Raw genomic sequence first — 26,159 nt, 5'->3', positions numbered from 1 at the left:
TTATTTTTTATTAACATTTAAAACTTTAAAATTATATTATATTATCAAATTATTAAAATGTCATAATAGAATGCAAATGTGTTGTTTTTCTATCTTAAGTTTAAATAAAAAAGTTAAATCATCCAACTGAAAATTTTCTTTGATGCAATGACTTTTTAAAATGATTCAGTTTAGAAATATTTAAAACATGAAATTGTATTATTAAAAATGTGACAGGATTTTTTTTTCCTTTTTCATTTTGAAAAAAAAAAACAATATACAAACTATAACAAAAACCCAAGCATATGTTAATATTCTAGGTCCCAGCTATATTAACTGTTAAGTAAATCTTATGTAGGGATCATACTGTATTAATAAAAAGATTAAACTTGTTTAGGCCCCAAATTATTATTGATCATTGACGTGCAGATTGGTTTAATTAAGGTAATTGTTTGTGTCACTGGAGCTAGAACAAGTGAGCGAATGATGAATTCCTATTTAAATTAAGATTTCATTAGCCCTAATGCTCAAGCAAAGACCATCAAAAAAGGGCTCCTAAAAAAATTAGCTTTCCGTGCATGCATCAACAACAAACAAGGCATCGCAAAAATGGCAAAGAAATTTGTGTGCTGTGCATTTGCATAACTTGTTCAAACAGATCTGTGACATTATCTCTGTATTTAATTACCGACATTCAAAATAAGTAGCACAGAACATTGATCATTTTGGTCTAGATTAAAGCTGTCAGAGGACGATACTCCGCTCTCAGTGAGGCAGACAAGCCATTTATATCACTACAGGCCCAGCACCACCCCAGCGCCCCTCATACATCAACCCAGAGGAACACCCAGAGCGTGCGTGTGTGTGTGCGTGTGTGTGTGTGTGTGAGCGTGTGACACGGAACAGGCTAATGCAGGAGTGCACTGCCGTGCTGTAAAGGTCAAAGCACTCTACTGTCCGCCTCAATAGCTCATCCTGCCTGCTGCACTTTTTTAAACAGCATGTGCGAGTGAGGAAAACCGAGGCTTTGAATTAGATCTGAATGGCGATGATTGTAAAAGAGTGAGATCCACGTACACCTGTGAGCCAGACTCAGTGAGAGGATATGTGATACCCATCACTATTCTAAGCCGCAAAGGTCAGCGTTCGTGCTCGAATATTACAGTCTGGCTAATAGAGGAGAACTCCATGGTTACGGTACTATGTGTTCAGAGAGTGCTGAACTTTCAGAGCAGGATTTTCATTTGTGTGAACTTTCTTTTGAATGATTGCACATGGGAAAGAAAAATCACAAATGAGATCTCTGTAATGTCGGTTGAGATCGAATGGAGATCAAATGGAGACTTTTGCTTAATAAGATTCACACAGGTAATATCACATGTTCCCTAATGGGCTTTCAGAAGATAACTCAATAATGTCTAAAATTGTGCTCAGGTTTGACAATCAAGTCAAAAATGTTCTTCTTTCAGACAAATACACTTGGAGTTCCATAAAAAAACGTCCTAGCTTTTCCAAGCTTTATAACTGCAGAGAATGGGGTCTTTTTGAAGCCCAAAAAGTTAATCCATCTATCATAAAAAGTACTCCACATGGCTTTGAGAGTTAATAAAAAAACTAATCAAAACACACACACACAAAAAGAAGAAGAAGAAAACAGAAAAAAATACTTCGGTATCATACGATCCTTCTGAAAGCAGTTTAATATGCTGATTTGATAATACTATTTTTTATTTTATTTGTAGATTTTTTTTTTATTAACAGAAGGTTCAAAAGAATAGTAAAAATATGAAATAAAAGGGTATTACTTTAGTATAGGGACAAATTCTCACTACTGAGTGCTTATTAGCATGCCTATTATTAACATATTGGCTGTTTATTAATACTTACAAAGCATATATTCTGCATGACCAACATTCTTAATCCTACCCTACTTAACAACTATCTAACTATTAACAAGCAGCGAATTAAGAGTTTATTGATGCAAAATAAAATAAAAGTACATCTTGAAATAAAATGTTATCAATACAAGTATGTAACTTTTTAACAGTAGTGTGCACTTTAAGTTCAGCATGCTTACTTAGCATGTAATGTTAAAGAACTAACCCAAACCCAAAAATAAAAATTCTGCTCAACACACAAACCTATCATATAATTTCAGACTTTGTATGTAACACTTTTCTGTTACATTTATAGTGCTTTTACAACTATCCCATTTATTTTAATTATAAGTAAAAGAGCAGTCAGGATATACTTAAAAAAGGAGAAACAACGGTAATGATGATAATGAAAATTTTTGGTTGAACTATCCGTCTAATACTTACATTTTATCTAAATTAGATGTTAATGTCCCAATTTAGACTGGGTACATTCTAATAAGAAAATAAGTTCTGCATATTGGCAGGTCATTAACGCTGGTTTATTTTAGGCCCACAGGCTGTGTCTGATATCATTGGTTTAAAATCGTTTTAAGAACATATGTCTTCTGATTACGTCACTGTACCCTTCCATCTGCGAAGGGAGACCTCAGACACACGTGCCAACATCCCCTTTTAAACTCAGTCACCCTTGTTAAAAAGATCAACATATGCTGTTTTGGATGATGCTGTCCCCATCAGGCCTCTTGACTAGCTAAACCAGGCCCAAACCAAGACTGAAAATCCTAAAATGCTACAGTAATGCCTAGTCCACACGAAAGTCACTTCCACGCTATATGTACAGAATTCAACGGCAAACCTTGTGAAACATGGTCAAATTTACTAAAAGAGAATGCATAAAGCTTAACTGGAATAAGCTAAGCCTTTAGGAATGCCACTCTGCAGATGCTTTTGTGATATTTCTGCTAAATCCTTCACAGACATCATTATGTTAATTCAATTAAGCTACGTTTTGTTTTATTGAATGATTAACCCACAAAAAATAACAAAACAAAAAAAAAACAAAAGTTTGTAAATGCTGATCATGTTATTTAATAATGTCAGATTAAAAAAAAAAAAATATATATATATATATATATATATATATATATATATATATATATATATATATATATAAAACTGATGCCAAAGTCATTATTATATAAAAACAAATAATACCATTCGAGTGTGGCGGTGATATCATCCTAAAAGCATTAATTTAATGCAAATATTATAGTTGTATGAGTTCAACTGATGGACCCGTGAGAGTTTCCCGGCTTTGGTGTGTTTAATTACAAAAAAATATCAGCTTATTTAACAAGCGGGGTTTGAAACGGCACATGTAAAGCAAACTTCTACTGCCGTTTCTTTAGAACAAATCGGAGCGAGTTCCCTCAAAGGCGCAGCAAGCCCCTCAGCCACAAAGACCCCCTTCCCCTCTCCTCATATGCTGAGCAGCCGTGAAGCGTTCACACAAACGTATGGATAAGTAAATTGTGATGATACTAGTGCTAATGAAGGGTAAAATGCTGGTTGGATGGGAGCAGCAGCGGAATGTGGCGTGTGGGAAGGGATGGATGGCAGCCTGATGATTAATGCGTCAGAGAGCCGACGGGGGCCGGGCGCAGCACCAGAGGCCTTGCCACCCCTGCTCGCTCATTTGGAAATCTCTCTCAGCAGAGGGAGAGGAAGAAAGGACTTCTGCCGCTGTGACTGAGTCTCGACGGCAATGGATAAACAAATACCCCTTTTTCCAGCAAAATGCTGCTGGTAAAAAGTCTCTCAGAGCCGATTACATAACTGACTGCTGGAACGTAAGCTGTTCTCAAAAAAAAACAAAAAACAGAGCACATCAGTTTTAACATCTAAAGTAACTTTAGTGTCTTTATCTGACAAGCCAGTATTGATGCAACTATAAAAAGTCAAAACTAAATTATTTTATCCTTCAATGTTTACTTAAATATCACTAGATTATTTTGGTATTATATATATATATATATATATATATATATATATATATATATATATATATATATATATATATATATATATATACAATACCTAAATTATGTGAACACCTTTACTCACATACTTAGAAAGAGAAGAAAAAAAAAGAAGTAGAAAAAATATATATAATGGGAATGATCTGGTTTTGTGGCAGTCTATTCAGATTAAGATGTTTCCTAGAAACTTTACTCGAGACAGATATTATTCCACTCTGTTGGTGGAAAAAGACCAAATAAACAAAAGGCCAGAGAGGAAGAGATGAAAAGAGGGACAAAAACCAAAAGAGAGCAGGTAAGACAAACACAGCAGAAGAGCAGAGACCTGCCTTGCCCTCTCTCTCTCTCTCTCTTCCTTTCCCAGCATTCCTCCTCTCAGCACGACGGTGCACCGTGAGGACCTCCAGCACCTGTCCCTCACTCTGAAATCAGTGAGCTGTGCCGGAGTCACACGGCCTCTCTTCACCATCCATCTAAATACGACATCCTTGAGATTGTGCGGCCAGTTCGGTGTGTATTTTGCATTGTCTCCGAGCGAGCGTCCTGATCTAGGCAACGTCTGTGCACACAAGGATAAGAATCCCCGTGCAGGCGGAAGGAGATTAACTGCCCTCTGCCTCTCACATCTTCCTCTATCGATCGCCACAGATAAAAAAAAAATAAAAAAATCCTCACACGTATTCACTAAGATGACATCACAGTCAAAGAGGCAGAACAAGGAGTCCTTGTGGCAAAGCCATGTCCTTGAGGTCAGAGGCAGTGCAGAGACAGACAGAAAGTGAGAGATGATGAGCTGAGCTTTACTTTCCTCTAGCAGCTAACATTAAAGTCAAATAAAGTGAACAATTGTCACTTTACGTTCACTTTACGTTCTTTGAGGATCTCTTCTAGCATAGTCATAAAAGATAACAAGCCTTTGATACAGATATATAATTTAACCACTGAAGAAACTGAGAAACACACTAAAAATACTGATGACTCATCCAGCACTGCACAGATTGTTGGCCAATCAAACGCTCTACATAAAAACAACGTCCCTCCTCTTAAATTATAAACACCTGAAACGCAAATGCTCATGGCCGTTTTCTCTTTTTTCATATTGAATTAAGGCAATATATTTTATTTATTTCTTTGTGAACAAAGTATTGTCATAGCTTCACAAAACGAAGGTTGAACCGCTGATTCATTCGCTGTTCTTGCATTGTCCTCAGCTTCTTTCAGGGCCTGAAGTTAGACTGTTGTTAGCAATTAATGACAGAATTTTCATTTTTGGGTCAAATATCTCTTTATGTGAACACTACATGGCAAAAAGTTACGGTAGCTTAAAAATAAAAAAAATTGAATAAATTCACATATTAACAAATACACAATATCAGCTAATATGCAGTCATGACAGAGACCAAAAAATAAATGATCTAACACTGTCCGATAACTTCTATGGAACTGATATTGTGCATTTCCACATTTAATGGGCCTTTAAACAGAACAAAAAACACTTTTCAGTTGTCACAGTAAGATGAACACACACACACACACACACACAAAAAGAGAAATCATTCTTCCATTATGGTTTTGTGGATTTGTGTTGCCTTTTGCTAATGTGTTTAGCTAGCACAGATCTTCTGGATCACTTTACAGTAATTTCACAAGAGCCAGCTAACACAATAATAGGAGCATCATCAGCACGGCCCCCTTTCAGTATTAATGGCGAGTGTATGTCTTTGGCAAGAGAGCGTTCTGTTTACAAGCAGAGTTGGAGGAGAAAGAGGGCGAGAGTGTGTGTGTGTGTGTGTGTGTGAGAGAGAGAGAGAGAGAGAGAGAGAGAGAGAGAGAGAATGCGGCATAAACCAAGCAGAAGGCCATGAAGGACTGGGGTCCTTAACAAGGACTGGGATTCATCCAATCCCTCTTGGGAGTGCCTTCTTCAGCTCACTTCTAATTTATACCCATACAAATAACTTGGCTTCGATTAATAACTGAAACGCAAGACAAAAAAAAAAAAAAAAATACAGTGCCTTTGCCAAGTGCAGTGCGTGTGTGTGTCTGAAAGAGAGAGCATTTCTCCTGTGCCTCAGCATGTTTGGGCTGATAGACTGTGGAGGAGAAGGGCATTAATCGTAAAGGCCTGCTGGAGTGTGGGCTAAAGTTGCTGGCCGTAATACTGTCTGTCTGAATCATCGCCCCCCTTCAGGTCTTGAGCGGGGCGGGTGTCTAGTTTTCCCTTCTAATGTGGCCTGACACTCAAAAAGAAGTACCATTCCTCCCTCTGTGCTGATGAGAGTACATTAAGACAGGGACGATTTAGTAGGGGATAAATAAGGGTGTTTGTGAATGTCTTTTATGGCTTTAGATTAAGCAAACTCCAATATAAAAACTCTTGCTAACACAATAGCCAATAATTATGTTTTATTTATTTTTTATACTAAGGCTGATATTATAAATTAACAGCGGTCATACTACAGTTCCAATTAAAAATTATTCATGCTTAAAAGAGGCAGAATAATTAAAAAAGAGAGGGGAAAAAAATACATAAATAATAACCTCTGATAACTGCTACAGTATTGGCCTTGCACAATTTAATCCTTATATATTTTTTATTTGTACAGCAGTATTTATTATACATTTTGTTTCACTTTATTTTAAGGTGTCCTTGTTACACGTTATATGTACTTACTAGTGTAACAACAATTAATTAAGCATAAATACAAGTAAGTTAAGGTAATCCTAAACCTAACCATACAGTAAGTACATGTAGTTAATTCATATTAAAAAGTAAAATAAAAGTGATGATACATAACATGAGAAAGAAATCGGATTTCAGTCATTTATACTCCCTCTTTTAACATACCTTTGAATGTTTATTCATCTTTATTTTGTGCTGAAAATTCTACTGAGCCAGAGGAGATGATAAGTTCATCATAAGTTCATCAGGTTTTTTTTTACCCAGTCCTAGCATACATAATTACAAAATGCTCTGCATAATTTAACTATATTTAACATGTAATTAAACCTATATGTGTATGTGATTCAAAACATTGTTCTTGAAGTTTTATTCAAGTAATTAAAAAGTGAGTCATGAGAAATTCATGAATGAATTACAGTTTGCATTATATCTATTTCTAACCTCCAATCGACACAAATGAAAAGGTTAGAAGTACAAGCAAGTACTTAAAAAAGAAAAGGAAATCAGTCTTCTTGCAATGGATGAAATAGACTTTGCAAACATGAAACCACTTTATCACTATGAGCTTTTATAGTGCTTTTGTGTGCGACCTCTCTATACTAAACATACCATTAGGAATATAATGTCCTTTATACAGTATAAAAGAAAAATCAAAAATATTCTTGTATCTTGAACCCATGCTTGTCTCCAATGAGCCTTAGCAAAAAAAATGGCAAGAAATAAAATGAGGAAGACCTGAGAGGCGCTGGCAAGACATTGATAAAGTGGAGAGTTTGAGTACGGTTTACTAAATGACTTATTTTACCGCCCTCCTTCAAAACACATTCCCCACATTTGAAGAGGAAATGATTGCATATCTGGAGTAAATGTGCTCTGTGAAAATGGAGAAATTCAACTAGATGAAACACCGAAGAGAATGAGGTGTAATTTTTGTCCTGAAAGGTGAGAGACAGATGATGTTAGAAGGGACGAGGAAGATGGAGTGCTGGAGAGATACAGCACCTGTACCGGTGAAGGTTGAGAGAGAAGAAGTCAGTGAGTCAGAGGCAGAAGAAAGGCGGGATGGGTTCGCTTATGACCAGCACTGCTAGCTGTAAAGTACAAGCTATTTGGAAAATGGGAATGGGAATAAAGAAGAAGAAGAAGAAGAAGAAGAAGAAAAAAAAACGAACACATGAAAACAAGAGGTAAAAAGGAAGCCATACCTGGGAACTGAGCAGCTCCTGTGTAAAAGGGGAGAGGAAAAGAGAAAATAATTAGGAGGAAGCCATTCACCAATAAACAACCCTCAGTGTCATGCAGTCAGAGGAAAAAAAATAGCATGTTTAAAAAAGCCAAGCATTATCCTGCAAAAACACAGTCAAACAGTTTAAAAAATAAAGAAATTAAACTTTTATTTTTAAAATATAATATAATGCAATATACAACAGTTTGTTCTGAACCTTGAATCTGATTGGCTGAAAGATTTTTCCAATCGTGAAATATTCACCTATTACCACAGGAAGCGTTTCATGCTTTGTATCACACTGCTTCCAGTAATTCTCACAGCCAGAGTCATGTCATCTACCACTTAGAATAATAGCATTGTCGCAACTAGTAGTTCTGAGGGTTTTTAGGCGAGAATGTAGTTGTTTAGGTTTCACATATGCTAAAATAAAGATTGTCTATTTAAAAATGCATTTGAACGTTTTCAGAGATGTGAATGTGCCGAGAGCAGCCTCACCTCGGCCAGTTCTTTGGGAATTTGCCATTGGCTCTGATGTCTCTGCAGTGGTTAAACATGAGCTATAAATCTAACGGGCAATCTTTGGTCTCATTAATCTATTTATTACTTGTTCCAGAGTGAACAGGTTTGGCTGAGGGCAAAGTCATATGCATGACTTTACATTTTCTATAACTTTAATATATCAGAGCTCTACCACTGAATTTGACTGAATTGGTTAGCAACTGTCATATATGTTTGGCTTTATTGCGATCGGACAGATCAGACATGACAGGAAGCAAAGTGGAAGAAAAAGGTGAACCCGAAAAAACACCCTTGAGGTTTCGAAAACAGGACGCTTGCAGAGGAACGGCGCTGTACGTTGGTGGGCTGCCCGCAAAGCTATCGGACCTGACGCCTGTTGTATATTAAGTATGAATAGCTCCGTTGGTCCACCAAAAGATGGCGACAGGTGACTTATTTATGAGTGAGTCAGCAGTAAAGACTACAACATTTAAAGAGACTGAAAAAGGGATGCAAACAAGAACATTATTTTCAACTAAACCTTAAGACGCAGCAAACAAATGCACTAATCAGTGCTATCAGCGGAAATAACCAACAACCAACAGATGAAAGGGTAGTATGACAAAGATATCGCTTTCTTCAGTTGCCATTCAAACTAATGTTTTATTGTGAATATGAGATTGAGCCGAAGAATAAATGCTGTTATCAGATGCAGGCAATTACACTCACTCAGCCCATGTCATATAATTCTAAAATAAAATGAAATAATAAAATTGTGTATTATTGAACAGCTATTAGAGCAGCACAATGCTCATGAATATAAAAATAAGGAAAAAATGGAGGGAGGAATTCATCATCAGGTCCCAGTCGAAACACTAACTCGTTCAATGCTTTCTCTTGATGCGGCGTGCTGTGAAACTTCCTTAATTGCAACATGTCAACAGCACCTGGTCTTGAGCTCATCTGTCTGCTGCTACGGCCCCAAATCAGAAGCTTAGTTAATGCACCGCCTCTAGTACCCGCATAACAGTTTTAAAAAGCACTTAGAGCCAACATGGCTTTATGAAACTGTGCAATGAGTCAGAGTCTGATTAGAAAAACAATTTTCTTATTAGCATTTTCACCAAAATTTCATCTTAGCTAATGTGCTAATTAGCATTCCTCTTCTGGGACTCAACGCAAAGCCATTGAAGATGGATATTTGTGCCTCAGCTTTGCTCAGAGCGTCTGCATGTCAATTGAATTTAAACAACATTAGAGAAAGTACACAGAAATCCATGCAAATATCCATGGGTGACCACGGCATAAATCATCGCTCAGTACCAAACAAAACTCTTCAAACCCAGCCGTTTGCAACAAGACCCTTGAGGCAAGATCTAAATATACCTCACAAAGCTTTGCAAAGGCCTATGAAACAGCCAGGATTCCTGCATCAACGCAATGTTGGCTATGGTTGGAAACTGGCCTGGTCTAAGCCGCAGGTCTTTTTTTAGAGCAGTGTAGATCGGCAGAGACTCTGTTCTGTGAGAGAATACAGTATTCCTGCTTTAAGATTTGTCGCATGATTTGGTTGAGAGTCACAGGGGACCAGGGCCACCCTCGAATTTAGACCCCTGGAGCACAGGCCACACGAATTGGGTTATCCATGTTAAGTAAATGTCAGTCGTCAGAATAACTCTGCATTGGCTTTTCAGCCCTAGGCTTTGCTGGGCCCCTGACCGGAGAGCTAAGGGACCGCCCAGTCCGTGTCACACTCACTCCCCTTCTCTTCAGGTGAGGTTAGAATCTCTGACCAGTGCAATGCATTAAACATGAGTTCTCCCACTTGAGAGACGCTCCCTACTAGAAAATGATAGGGACATTAACTTTGGGGTCAGCATGCATGAGCTGCATTAATGAACCCTTGTGTGCGCACCAACCTGAGACAAGGAGAGCTAGTCAAAAGCAAGGAATGTTTAAAAAAATATGCTGTCGTAATTGGGAATGTATTGAAGATACAAATAACGAATTAACAAATAACTAATTAATCACACAATTTTTAAATACAACAAAAAATGAATCCTGTGTTAATGCTGTAATTTTGACAGGACTATATATGTCCTTACACTTACAGCTCACTTCTGGCCAGTTGCCTTAAACGGGTTTACACAATATCATCATCCTCATCAAACCTAGAAACCTGCTGCTCGTGATGTATTAAATTAAACATGATAAGTGGACTCATTAAAGCACAATTATCAGTGATCTGCAAATGCGAACATGAGAAAAGCTTTTTCCAGCTAAAAATGTCACTGGACAAAATCTGTCGGATTCATGGACTTCAAAGTCAGCGACAAAGTGCAAGTGTTTCTAAGGATCAAGTCTTTGTCCTATCAGGCTGCTTTAGTCAGAGAGGATTGAAGCATGTGTGTACCTGAGCCATAATAGGGAGGGATTTATTGTCTGTCTGCCGGGCGGTGATTAGACACCGCTGCTGCCACTCTGATAAGCCTCGCTGATGGGAATAGACACTCCAGTGTCCTAAAACCACCTTGGAGGAGCCAGAGAGAGAGGTCACATCTGGCGGATCCCACCATCCTCCTCTGACTTTGAAGTGACTTTTGAGGTTTTCTTAAACTTTGGGGAGACTTACCATTTCTTCTTCAGAGGAGGAGTGAGGCTCATTAAGCAAAAAAAAAGGAATTATAGCTCCGATATTTTAGAATTCGAGATCCAGCAGGTCTGTTTTCACAGATTAATTTCCTTCTGCTTTGGGGAATCCAGCATTGCTTTCTGACATTACACAGAACATTCATGAGAAGATTCAATGTGGGCAGCCAGAAATGTGTGCCAGATAACCTGCCATGAACAGTTTGATATTTTCGAAAATTCTTTAAAAACTACCCTGCTGAATTTCCATGCTGGTCAGAACTGCCATGGTGCAACTAAAGGATGAGCAAAACCACATTTTCAAACTTGACATCTAAAACACAGCACATTTATAATTAAAAATATAAGGGTTTATTTTTTTTGCAAAAACAGAGAACTTTTTTTTTTTTTTTTTTTGTACTTTTCAAAAATCATGTTTTTATTATGTTTTATTTAATAATAACAAATGTAAAAAAATTGAATGTATTAATTTATTTTATATATTATATACCAAAAACAACAATAACAAAAAACTATTCACAAACAAAATTAATATACTGTTTTAGTGGCAGTACTATATATTAACTCCAACACACAAATAAATATTAGTTTGAATATAAAATATATGTCCATAATATTCAATATTTCAATACATCTTTCTAGAGAAACGTCTTTCAAAAGCATAAACTTTTGAAGGATGGTGAAAAAAAATAATGGGTTGTTTGGCAACTAGTTCATCCTAATGAATGGTAAATTAGGATATGTCTTTCAGGAGTTGACATGTCATCGGGCCATGGATGTTTAGGCATTCAGGGCACTGATGGAGTACTGTGAGCAGATGTACATACTCACAAACATGCAGCTTCCAGCCTGACCTGCTGAGCCTTCATGTAATTAAAAGGTTAGGAGAGCAGAGTCATATTTTCATCTCAAAAGGGATTTGATGGAAAGGGCAGGGTTGTGTGGCCTAGCACGATCCACACAACACACAGATTGACCTTCACATCCATGCCTTTCTGAACAGCATGCCAAAGAGACCAATTGAACACCTCTACGCAACACACCAGGAGGCCACAAGGATCGTGATGCTCTCTCTCTCTCTTTTTTTTAAAAGACAATCAGAATCTGATTAGAAATCCTTGAAAAGAGGTGACATTTACATTCGTCACACTTTTGGCAAAGCTCAAACTAAAGGCAAGTCAAAAAGACAGAACAGAAAAGAAGAAGGAGGACAATGATAAGACCTGAATACCAACAATGCCGCTATTAGATGTTCAAAAGCGGATCTGAATGTTACAGGCAGTCGGTGAAAATAGCTTCAGACGAAAGCCATCAGGAGTTTGGGGACAGAACGGGGGCGAGACAGAGAACTGATACAGCAAAGGGACAGTTGGGGTGGACACAGACGAGACCTAGAGACCAGAAAGGGAATGCTACCATTAATTTTGAATGAGAGGCACAGATCTCCAGTAATTGCTATCTGATAGAACACCCAGCAACTCTTCAATCTCGGGGCATATCTCTGTGGGATCACCTGAGGTAAAGTGACCCCTCATAACTTAGAAGTCACTCCATTTACGAAGGACCCAATGAAATCACAACAAGAACCTCTGAGGTCATCTATATGCTAGTGTACTCAAACAGCCTTTCTCCTTCAGGAAAACAGACCAAAATGTATTGACGACTCATAAAGAATGGCACAAATATTCCCCCCAACCAAATAAACAAATGTGAAGTAAGTAAAGCATATTGGCAATTCCTTTTTAAAGAGAGACAAGCTGTTTGAAATGTCCTGTTTTGATAGGAAATGTGTCAAAATAGTTGCCCACAAGATTGTATGACAGTAGAAAGCGAACTACTGCAAATATGAATGGTGAATGGACTCTTCCGAAACTAATTAGCTAATGAGAATCGAGCAAAAGCAGTGAGCAGTGTTACTTCCTGCTGTTCGCAAATCACCAAATTTCTGATGGGAATGTCAGTCACGTAATTTGAAAAAGAGTCCTTCAACCAAAACAAAAACAAATAAATAATTAAATCATGAAAAGCACCATTTCGTACAAAATCAGAACTGCACTCTGAATGCCTGACCCACTAGAGGCCGCGGAAAACATTTTTGGCTGTTATTAGTGAAAGGAAAGGTCGGTGTTCTGGAAAGAAAAGGTTATAATCACAACACACACTAAAATGAAAAACAAACATTTTAAATGTTGGCTTCTCCAAAAACAGACAAGGACAAGGTAATTTTTGGGTTTCTGTAGCCTACACTCTTTTGTGAGAAATAAGAAACACATTTTAGGGGTTGCCACAGTGTGATAGAAATTTGCTGCTAACATGCTTTCTGGATGTGAGAGAAATAGGGTTTTTAAAGGTTTCCAAGTCTCTAAAAATGGCCTCAAACTTTGCCACTTACTCAAAATGTAGTGCTTTCTGGTTTAAGACAGTACAACTTCTCCAGTGTGAGCAAGAGAAATAGTCTGACTGCCTTCACATTATATACTGTGTAGCCTATATGCAGTTACATTAAAAAAAATTGTCATGTTACTCAACCCCATGTAGTACCAAATCTGTATGAAATTATATATATATATATATATATATATATATATATATATATATATATATTTTTTTTTTTTTTTTTTTTTTTTTTGAAGAGCATCACAAACAATTAAACAAAAAAGCAAAGCAAATTTTTTTCTGTGTTTCACAGAAAAAAAAAAATTGTCACTTTTTTTTTCAAAAACACATCACTTTATTGTGTAAATGATAAGATAGGTAGGTGGAGCTTCCTTTAAACAAATTACACAACTGACTAAACGTCCTGTTGCTTGTCATGGCTGGTTATATGACATAGAATTAAAGGGTTGAGATCAAAAGATGGGAAGCCTTGGTGAAAGGATGGATAGTTGATACAGAGATTAACACAGATAAAACATTCTCACGATATTCTGACGCTGTAGTGACTATGCTTGGTTGCTGAGAGACTACACACTGAATTCAGTCTGTCTCGCTTATTCCACGTTTGCCTTTGTTGGTTTCTCCCCCTCGCTCTCAGGTCTAGCTTTTTACTTAATTAAATCAGTCGAGCCCTCATATCAGATATTCTTTAACGGAATACTAAAGCATATCCATTCCCTAATGCCATTATAGCGAGCGGAGGGCAGGCAGATGCTTTAATCCCCTGGATCAGCCTACACAAAAGAAAGAGAGGCCGCCAGTCTGCCATTAGCCACATATTTGCTCCTGGGCTGGGAACACTAACCTGAAGCACGAATTCTGCACCTCTGACAGATATGACAGGCTCTCCCTGGGATCCTCACTAGACGAAAAACTCCCTTTTTCAGTAGTTGCGAAGGAATGACTGATGTTTTGACATGGCACAGTGGTGCCCCCATTTACCATGTTCTTTTCTTCTCCATACCGCATCGGTTGCGGAAAAAGGCGGCCAAAATGAAGTTGTCAGAGTAAACAGAACAAAACACCGATATCCGTCATGAAAAGAAAAGGACTGAAATGTATTTATTGTGGTAATGTAAAAGGTTCTGCTACAATCTTTAGCTACAACCTGTATATAACATGGCTTTTTAAATTTGTATAGAGAAGATGCTGCAGCTACTGCACTGTATGTAACATATTGGCACTTTTATATTGAAAGGATTGATCATAACTAACTAGTGAGATTATGTATCTACTGACACAGAAGTGCCCATATAAGACTTTGTAACTTTCAATAAACTAACTAGCTAACAAACTAACGAAACTAGTGAGGGTATGGGTTATAAAGCCAATTGACACAAAACTGCCCATATAACTGCGGTGAGGCTTTATATCTTTTGATTAACTAGCTAACTAGGGAGAATGTGAAAAGTGAGTTACAAGGTTTATTGAGCCAAAATCATCTACATTACAATGGTGGGGACTTTATAACTTTTGATAAACTAAATATGAAGATTATGAAAAGTGTGTTTTAAGGTGCCTATACTTTTTAACTTTCAGTAAATTAACCAGCTAAGTAACTATTGAGAGTTAGTTTAACTTCCAATAAGCTAACTAGCTGACTAACTATGGAGATTATGAAAAGTGTGTTTTAAGGTCTTTTTAAGGATGATTATCCATATTAATGTGGTGGAATTGTATAACTTTTGATAAACTAACTAGCTAACTAAAGAACTAAAAATGAGTCAAAAAAAATGTGCCCCATAAGTGCCCTTAGTGTAAGTATATTGTGCAGTAGTTGCCAATAATTTTGTGCCAATAATTTTGTGTGTCAGCATCTGTATGATAGAACACACTAACTTTCAGAAAGCTGTAGTGGGAAAGATAAAAGTATGCACATTGGTAGATGCCCTAGAAAGCGTAAGTGTGTTCCACTCTCACGGCCCATCTACGCGGTCAGGCACTTGGCTATATGGAATACCCTACTGAGCCTCAGGCCCATTACAGTTACTCCCGACAACCCCGGCATAATCCGCTCATTTGCGAGGTCATAGCGAATCATTATACAGTAGGGTTCCATTCCTCCGACATAAATACATGACCCCAGAGAACTGCTCGGCCCACTCTTCCCTGTCTCTCTTCCTCAATCACTGGCTTTCCTACCTCTCTCCCACTTTTTATATGAGTCTAGAAAAGCGTGTAATTAAATCTGCAGAGATTGCATGAGCAAGAACAAGCGATGCAGTCAGGCAGAATATGTGCATTCCTGTACAGTGGGATAAACAGAGGCATGATGAAAGACGGAAACGAAGTTTGCTCTGTATCTGACAAGGCAAAAGAGACATTCTCGCAGCTCCAAAGCACGCACAGAAGGGTTTTTTCCCACTGTGCCGCGTCAAAGGCCGGGTACACTCATTTTCTGCAGCAAGGGCGTTTTTACACATTCCCATGTTGCGTTTCTACTCATCTCAAGTCCTCAAATCCCCTGTAGAAAAATATAGCATGCCAAAAGTGCTGAAGTATTTGTACATATTCCGTAGTCTATGTCGTAAGATGCGCAAGGGAGGAATGAGCCGTGAACGAAGCGACTTGCTTCAGTGATTTGTAAACAAAGCAAGTATATGTTCATCGGTTTAATTGAAAAACAAAAAAAGATCATTAGGAAGGTTGCGCAGACATCCATTTCATCCCGGGAGTCAGTGATGCAGATGGGACGGCAGTGTGCTCTGCCTCTAAAATCGCCTTAGGTTCCCGTAGCACTTATATAAGTAGCTCAGAGCTCTGCAGGGAGTGCATACAGAGCATCGAAGAACGCAACGGCACCAAAGGCTGACAACGCATTGTTTTTAGAGTCCCATAAATAATTAACAACAATGCAAGCTATTTCCATAAAAATAGAGGATGCTCTGAATGCAGATCTTCTCCAGCCTTTGGCGCTACCTCAAACAAACCGTTGTTTTGGTATCACGGCACCTGTGATGACATATAGAACATTCCCTTCACTTTGATGCCTGTGGAGAAATGACAAAAATGTCCTCTGAATAAACTCCAGCGTGCATCTGTTACATTTCTATTCCTAAAACTGTCTGATGGGACGACACAAAATCCCTCCCTGAGGCTTTGAGCTATATTTTTCCTCATTCAGAGAAGGGTGAGAGAGAGAGAGGTAGGTTGTGTATTCTGGCTGGAAAAGGGGCAGCTGCTCCTTCAGGAGCCATCATTCATCATCCTCTCAGATGGTCTTCATCTCCTCCTGTTGCACTCGAGGCTAAAACACATTTACCTAAAAGGATTTCTGCAAGCTAAGGTGCTAAAGCCCAACTTCGTAGGGGTAGAAACCCAACAGCACACATCCGGATACTTGACCCAAACTTTCCACATGGTGCGATGAACTGCTGACGCAGTATTGCTGTCTAACGCATTTAGAGTGGGTGCCCGAACAACGGAAATTAATTGTCAGCTGTTGTTTTAAACCGCCCCAAGTTTTCAATTAATCTACTGACATTTAGCTACAAAAGAACTGATTAAGGAGAAAAGGTTACATTGGAGCTGAAGCTTTCCGATGGAATCGAGCTGGAATCACGTGATAGCTTTGTTATTTAGATGGAAATGTGACTTTGAATGAAGAACAAATATATCGCTCTTGAGACTTAACCAGTCATGTGAACAAATAGTCCCACTGCTATGCATCCCATCATTCTGCACACAGGGCTGATTGTGCTTGCTTGCTGGATTCATCTGAAGTACTGCTTCATTGCTATTATACAGGCAGGATTCTTCAACAATATTGTACTCCCAGCCTGAGGATAGCCTCTGAAAATTGAACTCTTATGAACACCCGGTTTCTGCAAGGATACCAAGGCAACAGGGTTAAAGATTGTGTTAGTTGCAAGAGAGAAATGGAGCTCTTTGAGAAAGGACATGCCAGTCAAACCTAAGGCTAGAGGCTCTATGGTGGCTTGGAGCTGAATCTTTGATTAATTATGTCTTTATTTGTATGGATACAGAGATATGGAAGATTAGCCTGATGATGATTATAATAATAATCATAATAATAATAATAATAATAATAATAACAATAATAGGGCTCCAGACTGCGACCAAATGGTTTGCCTTTGCGACTAAATTAGTGCTACTACTGCATTGTTCAACTCTCAAGTGCTGCCCTTTATGTTGCATATCAAACAAAAATTATAAACCACTTCTGCTCCCGTCAGAGCAAATGCAATTGCTGCATTCACATGCTCCTTGGATGCAGTTATGTCCCAAGTGAAAACAACATGCACACTCATGCAATGCTACAAAGATTTGTTGGGTTTGTCGTTCAGTCATGGCACCAAAAAGAGCCACGGTACACACTGAATGCAATACTGCTACCGGGTTCGGTACCCAACCTTACTTAAACCAAAGATAACATATTCATATCGCAAATAATCCTAATAAAACGTTGACCACTTTCATTTCCATACAACTACAAAATATTTTAAAAGTTCATCAGCATGCATTGATCAGTCTCATGTTGTAGCAAAAAAATAAAAATGTGAAGAAATCATGTGCCCGTGTGACCAAACAAAAAAGTTAATCAAATCGAGTGACCAGTAAGAAGAATGGTTTGGAGCCCTGAATAAACATTTCTTTCCAATATGATAACAAAATGAATAATTATTGTGAGAGTACTTTATAATTAGATTCAATTCCTTGACATTAGTTAACACATTAAACATCATGAACACATTTTATAGGAAATATGAATGAAGCTTTGCTTACTAAGTTAAAATGTACTTTGTTGACTGGTAAATGTTTATTGGTATTACATTTCACTGCTAACACCTAGATACTTATTGCACAGTGTTAGCATTTGTTAAATGGGTACCAGCCTTGACTATATGGATAGAACAAACTATTTTGTTTTGCATCACTTGCTGGTGCAATGGTGCAACAAGAACTTGCCGTTTAGATGTAAAATTCTGGCAGGCGTGAGCGTGAGTGTTGACAGGTTCCATTGCCATGTAAAGCAATATTAAGAGTGGACGGTTTGCACACATGCCTCTGCAGACCAAGATGGCTCATCCATGCTGTCAAAGGCAATAACACGAGCGCTGGTCTGTTACCCATTTTGAGCGGCATAAGGTTTATATTCACGAAAAAATGTCATGGGCCGATATCCATTCTTGTGCAGGAGACAGAATCGGCAGACACAGGTGCCACTAATCAATGGTGTCCGCACAGACATGACTGCGTGCACCTGCCATATTGGCACATTATGCCGCTCCGTAATTCAATTTGCCACTCTATGCCATTTCCATGGGCTGTCATATTTACATCGGCCTCCATTGGAAAACACACTCCAACTCTGAATGGGTAGGAAATGCAGGAAATGGAAAACGGTTGGAGGAATAAGCGACAGAAAAACAAGCTCAGTGATGTCTCAATCAGAAAGAGACCCAGTATCATTTGGAATTGGATTATGGGGGAAAGTCAATACCAAACAAACAGCTTTTCCAGTTAAAGCTTAACTTACAAAAGGTATTAAGATTAGAGAGGGTGATAAAAACCGAACGATTCAGTGCGTCTTTTGTCTTGGGATTGTTGGCGGAGAGAGTGCCAGCATCAGTTAGAGGCCATTTTTGTCGGATTTCCATATACTGTGCCGCAAGCCGTATGGATTTTTTCCAGCGTTCCCTTCCTGGAGTCTATGGGGGAGACTTATAAGGGATCTGGCAGGTTGCAAACATAAACGCTAAGTGACTGATAAGGTGTCAGTGTTTGACAACGCTGCGGATTGCTTACATAACCCGCGTCTGAAGTGTCATTCCTCCTTATTTCTTCCTCTCTCGCACTTCATCTCTCGTCTTCCCGTCTCAATACGGAGAGCGAGGGTGAAAAACAGCTTCATCTTCCTCTTGCCACAAATCAGCGCGGTGACCAGAGATCATCTTTTCTAATGTCATCTCTTTTTATCTGGTGCTGACACACACCCAAGTGCACCACGGGCCATTTGTCCCAATAAAGGTCACGCTGGTGTGGATAACACTCATTTCCTGGCTTTAAAAGTCTTGTGTTAAAACGCACTAAAATTGGAGCAATGTGGCTACAACGCAGCTTTGTCTCACAGTCATAAATATTCCGCAAGGGTTTCTTTTCTTTTCTGATTCTCACTTTTCTAGTCTCTCTCCACTCGCTCTCACCTGCTCTCCCCCCACGCCGCACCTGGGCTCCTCTGAAACACGGTCTTGGGATTGCATCCCAGGGTGGTAACATCCATCAACTCTGACACCAATCACCGGAAACCCCACAAAATGCTTCCTCCAATTTGTTTGCTATTTCAATGTCTTTCAGTGAAGCCTCCATCACACCTGTCACAACCACCTGCTACCTATTCCACAGAGCATGCTAGGGAAGGGGAGGGAGAGTATATAATCGGCCAGAATTGCTAATCTTCAGCCATTATTTTTACCCACCAAATGCCATTCTGAACAAACACTCCTCCAGGCTAAAGCACAGAGCACTGCTAACACATACATCTGCTACAAAGCAACTCCATTTGTGGGAAAACTAAAACACATTGTGACTGAATTCAGAGTGTGCAAATCTATTTAAGGTCAAAATAAAATTGACCCCATTTAATACACATTCCTGGTCTTATTGTGCACAATTTATCAGTATTTCCAAAGAAATAAATGATACTTTCAATATTTAATTTTTTTTTTTTACATTGTTAATGCATAAGGCATCATAAACCATTTTTACATCATTTATTTAGCCTTGCTGCTCGTTCATATACACTATCATTATTTCAAAGTTTTACAATCTTAAAAGTTTTTTAAAAGAAGTCTCTTCAAGGCTGCATTTATTTAATCAAAAATACATTAAAAACAGCCATATTATGAAGTATTATTTAATTTTATTTATTAAATATATAAAAATAAATAAATAACATATTAACAAATATGTTAATTTATTTAAATTAACAAATATTGTTTAATATTTAATTTTTAGAATTTAAATTTCCTGTGCTTCAGCAATGATTAATATGCTGATTTAGCCGTCAAAAATCTCTTTTTTATTAGTGTTGAAAATAGCTGCTTCTTTGATTAATGGAAAGTTTAAAAGAGATTTTATTTGAAAATCTTACGTAACATAAATGTCTACTCTCACTTTTGATCCATTTCATGCATTCTTGCTGCATTTAAATAATAACAAAGTAATATAAAACTTGTATACACAACTATTGTACATACATTATTCATATTTATTCAGAATTACCTATACTTATTTACATAACTTGAAATATTAAAAATAAAGGATATAAGTATTAACAATACTTAACTTACTTTAACTTACTTTACTATTTTAAGACAGCTTAATGATGCTAACGTAACAAAAGTTACAGCTATAATAGCAAACGATGAGGATTTGAGAATGAAGCATTACTATTGAGATACTCAAGGGTGGACTTGACCTTCAGCCTCCATATCCCGATTAAAGAGCCTCTTTAAAAGCGCTTGCCAGAAGTGTTTTGGGAGGGAAGTAGTCCTCCATAATCAACTGCAAACATCATTCTGGGAAGAATCATTTCATTTTCATGAACCAAACTAATCCTGATGGAGTAAATCAAGTTTTGTACATTTATTTTCTTGTTACTATTTATGCTCGCACTAAGCAATTTGAACAATCCCTAAACTCAAATATGACAGTAACTCACTCTGTTAACCATGCAAACAACCACTTCAAGCATTTTAAAACCACATAGCAATCACTGTGTGTCACTTTACAGAACTACAACGGCTTCCAAACAATGCTTAGATTGTTGTATAAAAATAGGCTAATCCTGAATCCGAGCTTGACAAATGCATTCAAATCTACTGAAAATGACCACTGTTATTATAGTATAATTGAGATGAATTATATTAAACTATGAAGATTACCTTTAGTTATTTTAGTACATTGAGTTAAGCTAAATAATAAATAAAAACTATTGGGTTTTTAATGTTTTATTTTATTTCAGTGATGATTTCAAATACTAAATACATCTTAAAATGTTTTTAGTTTTAGTTCACTATAACAACCCTAGAAATGACATTTCCGATAGTTGCGTAAAGGGTAGATATTTACATGAACTTAGTCAAAGCTTTGAGATGAATTTATTCTCGAGGAACTTTAGATGGTGATACTGTAATAAACAATAATCAGATGACTGGGCAATCTAGAAGGAAATGTACAAAATGCTATTCTTAGCCGGCGGAGCGCGGATCCCTAAAGAAAGCCCAGTGTTTCACATTAGCAGTGCTGTACCCCCCAGTGTCCATATTCATCAAAAATGATTGCTTGTGTAAGGCTTAGCCAGCCTCTCACACACATTTCAAGCTCGCAGCACCAGGGCAGGGGCTGGCTGATGCAATCGAGCTCAGTTCTCTCCCTGTCGGGGCATCTTGGCTGTTTGTGTGTATTTGAGCAGAGCGCTGGGAATCTGACAGTGGTCTGACATTGCAGTGGTCTTCTGCAAGAAACGCCCCCACTCCCCCACCTCCATCTCCTGCCCGTCCTTGAGACCCAAACAAAACATCCAGTGCTGAATTTGAGTCAATCACACGTCAACACGTGCTCGGCCCCTGACAAGAAACGACACCACATGCTAATGGCTTTCACCTGAGCATCTGACAGTGCCTCTCACTCCCTGCAGACCAGGAAAACTCATTTCAATGGCACACAGTGAGGCAAACAGTGAACATGGACATCACACATCTAGCCTCATGGGTTCCTAGGTAAGATCGATCAGGCACGGTTTGGAGAGTTACTGAACTTTCTGCTTCCTTTTTGACTTTCCAAGCCATTAGTGTGCAGAACTCCTGCTCAGGGTAAAGGGAGGAAACAGTCTGATGCCTTCAATTAGAAATCACCAATATTCATTATGACTACACCATCAAATATGGATATATCTCAACCCTTAGGGTTCCAGGCAATTCGTGGAGCGCCTGAGTGTACTTAACATCCTCTAATGTTTAGCATAGCATTTTGTCCCACTGAAGGGGTCTTATCAAGAGAAACCAAGTTTCTCTTGCTCTTTTGAACATGACTATGAAAACTTACTGTAACTTTCTGAAGAAAGTGTGGGGAATTCTGTGTGGGTAGTGCTGACTCTCTGTAAGTCTCCCTTAAAGGTACAATGAAAACTCTGTCAGTAATTAGTCACCTCTGTTCATCTTCGGAGCACAAATTAAGATATTTTGATGAATTCAGAGAGCTCTTTGAACTTCCCATAGATAGTAAGGGTCCTAGCACGATCGAGAGACATAGCATGGACATCATTGCCAGGGTGACATGGAGGAGATGAATTGCCAAATTAAGTTAATCTTTTTGTTTTCTTTGTGCACAAAAAGTATTCTTGTAGCTTTAAAAAAATCCAGTTGAACCCCTAATGTCATATGGATTATGCTAACAACTACGTTTCTAGACGTTTATTGTGATAGAATCTTTGCTGTCTATGATCTTGGAATTCATTCAAAACATATTAATTTTCTTTTTTTTAAGGATTTTTAAGACTATTACAAGGTCCCTGATTATTTAATTCTGTTTAAATATATGTTTATATATGCATTTTGTTTTCCATTTGTGATACCATTACAATTATAGAAGTAAATGCAGTAAAATAATTTTAAAACATTTTTTTCTATTAAAAAAAGTTTTCTATTTAAATATATATTAAATGTACTTCCTGTGATAAAAAGTAGAATTTTAAGTCACCATTTCTCCAATTTCTGTGTCACATGATGTTGATTTAGTGCAAGAAACATTTCTTAGCTTATTATTTATTGGATGAAGAACAAAGTAATTTATTTGAAATATAAACATTTGTCTAATATTCTAAATGTTGTTATCATCAGTAAAGATCAGTAAATAAAGGCAGAATTAATAAAAAAATTGCAATGACCCTAAACTATATAGTGTAATAATATATGAAACCCAACAAAAAAACTGCAAATAGTTTTAGAAGAGCTGTTGGTTATTCCACATCTGAAGAGAACATTTCATAATTAAATAGCAGCAACTGCTTGATTTTAAGTGTCAGAAGAAAACTATTAGCAAACAACATAAGTGGACCTCAGTGCAAGGAATTAAATAATAATACAATGATGTACAATGACCCTTTTAATGTTCGCAAGAAAAAAGACAAGTTCAAATCAATTAAAAAGGATTTAGATATTTCACATTTTAACTGCTGGGATTAACATCGTTTAAAGTCAACCCAAACCCCACATGCATTTAAGCCGCTTCTGAAAAAAAATCCCATAAAAGGTGTAAACATAGATGACGGCCTAAAAAAGCAAACATTTGTTGGGTTCAGCTCCAAATCCTGTGTGTATACTGATGGAGAGCCCCTTAACGCATGACATAGTTAGTAAATAGACTTATAGTGTTCCTTTCGACATTAAAATAAAGGGGCACGCTTGTGGGAAGAAGAAAAAAAGACATGCTTGCTCTACAAAGCAAAGCCACAGTGGGTTTATGTAATTGGGTTATTAGTGTTTAAATGGGTACTGCGGGCCTACAGCCCCACTCAAACAGGTCCCCTGGTGGAGGAAAGGCAAGATTTTGTACCCCAATAGTGGGCTCCTCACAAAAATGTATTTATCAGAGTCGAAACCCAATGAAAATCCTGCCAGAGTCGAGATTTACAGCTGTCTGGGCATGAAAGAGCAGAATTAGAGCACTCCACAATATGACTGGGATGTCTGCGTGTCTGCCATAGCTAGATCCAATTCCAGCCTGGCTAATCCTTAATTTACTTAGCATGGAAAACCAGCATCTTTGTGCTTGCCAATTTTTTTTTAGGCAGGGAAGAAATGATGTAAAATTCAAATTACATTGGCTGATTTGATGCAACATTACTGTGATTCGCCTGTTACTGGAAGACAACAGGTACTGTCTGTCTCTATAAAAAACAACTAATCGATCCGCTAAATTGCATATTATAAAAAGCCAAACAAATGGACACAAAGAGATGGAAAGCATCCAGTCTCTCGCATGTTCAGACAGAAAGATCAATCGTCTGCAAGTTATGCAAGAGAAGATGCGGTTAGAAAGCGGCGCTGTTATCCATCAGAAAAATGGCACTGTCACAGTATTTAGAGAGCGAGAAACTTCTACATGGTAATATGATGATTTGACAGCCTGGTCTCGATGGAATCTCCACATCTGTGCTGTCAAATTCGGCCAGCTCTTCTTCTATTGTCACTTCCTCTCTCATCCGCAGTGGAGCACAGATCACAGACTGGCCTCTCTTCTCTGTGAGCTCAATAATGGATTATTAGATTTTACATTATTGTACAAGACATACAGCACAAAGGAAAGGAAAATAATGAAACTTCATTTATCCAGACCCCTTTTTTCTGTTTAGTCTCGTATTCATAAAGGAAGCAAGCCCGTCCCTCTCATCTTCAAAAGCTGCGGTCGCGCGCTACTTTGAAGAACGCAAAGGATGCTTAAATATCACCAAGAGAGGGAAATGAAATTCGGTTGCGATAATAAACAGCGTTTTGAATGCAGGAGCTCCGCTTAAACAGGGTTTCTGCACCAGGTTTCGTTATTTATTCCTCACCGCCAGACTATGATATGTGCAAAACTGCGAGAGCACGTAATCTGTGATCAATACGCTCATCGATTCGCAGTGTCAAAAAAAGCAATAAAAATAAAAGGGAAAATGCTGATAAATGAAAGGTCATGTGCAGAAATGGGGCATTATAGCTCGAAATCAATCAGCAATCCAGATGTTAGGATTACGTGTTGCTCAAATGCGCAAACAAACATTAGTGAACATCTGGGTAAAACTTAGTCGTCGAAACTTGTTCACATAACCAAATTAAGCCGGAAAGCACTGCTATAATAATCAGCGCTTCTGATGTCAGTCATATCCAACGTTTTAACTAAGCAAACTCTGAAAGGAGGGCTAATTAGGGCCGGATTAGTCAGATCCAGCATACAGACTAAAAGCTCTATTGAATATTGCCCTCCAGCGACTCAGAGGAGGGGAGCACAGCCAGACAGAATAGCTCACATGGTACACAGCTGTCTCCCACGCTGCTGATCGCGCTACACGTTACACGCAATCGCTGACATCCATCAGCCATCGATTTTGCCTTTTTTCTTGTCAGAGCTAATCTTTTCACTGCTGTTCAGGCTCAATTAGATTAAAAACAGGACCGGGCCTCATCAAAACATGCATCCCGCTAGTTACGCCGCTCACTGCGGTAAATAAATGCAATGGACGAGTTATATGAAACGGAAAAGGAAGCTCAAGGTCACATTCGAGAAAAAGGCTATAAATATCTGTAGCCCAAACTTCCACTGTTTCTAAGAAGTAATGTCAATATCAAAATAAAAATCGCTTGCTCATCACAGCCAAGTTGAATATACTTTCCAAGAGAAATGGCTTTACTTTAATCCATACACTGTTCAAAATGTCTGTAGACCTTTTACATGGAACGTGAAATTACCCATTATGCTCTGCGAGGATCCCCAAACCTCCGGTGTATACATATGTATTACAGAGTTATTAAGACCATTAACGTCCTCTAACTGATGAAAATTGACCGTTCGCAAAAACCTGCCCTCCTCACTGTGGTCATGACAGACAAACAAAGCCGATCTCATACTACACGTGCATTCTCACCAGTGAAAAAAACATCGCAGAGCACAGAGAAAACCGACAACACGCCAACTGAGAAGACAGAGCAGGTTATTTCTGATATTAAACATGGTCTCATGACTCTCAGCTTTTCAAACTGCTATTT

The 26,159-nt window shown here is 38.1% G+C and overlaps 1 protein-coding gene across 1 annotated transcript in view; it reads right to left on the bottom strand.

Moving 5' to 3' along the window:
- cadm1a (cell adhesion molecule 1a) overlaps positions 1 to 26,159 on the bottom strand; it is a 233,862-nt gene that overhangs the window by 68,472 nt on the left and 139,231 nt on the right. The window contains 1 exon segment of the mRNA XM_043221808.1: positions 7,784 to 7,801. Coding sequence (XP_043077743.1) covers positions 7,784 to 7,801 — 18 coding nt within the window.

The sequence above is a fragment of the Puntigrus tetrazona genome, chromosome 21, assembly GCF_018831695.1.
Source record: "Puntigrus tetrazona isolate hp1 chromosome 21, ASM1883169v1, whole genome shotgun sequence".
NCBI classification, from domain to species: Eukaryota; Metazoa; Chordata; class Actinopteri; order Cypriniformes; family Cyprinidae; genus Puntigrus; species Puntigrus tetrazona.
Note: the sequence above shows the minus strand (reverse complement) of the source record. Positions and strands in the feature narration are given on the sequence as shown.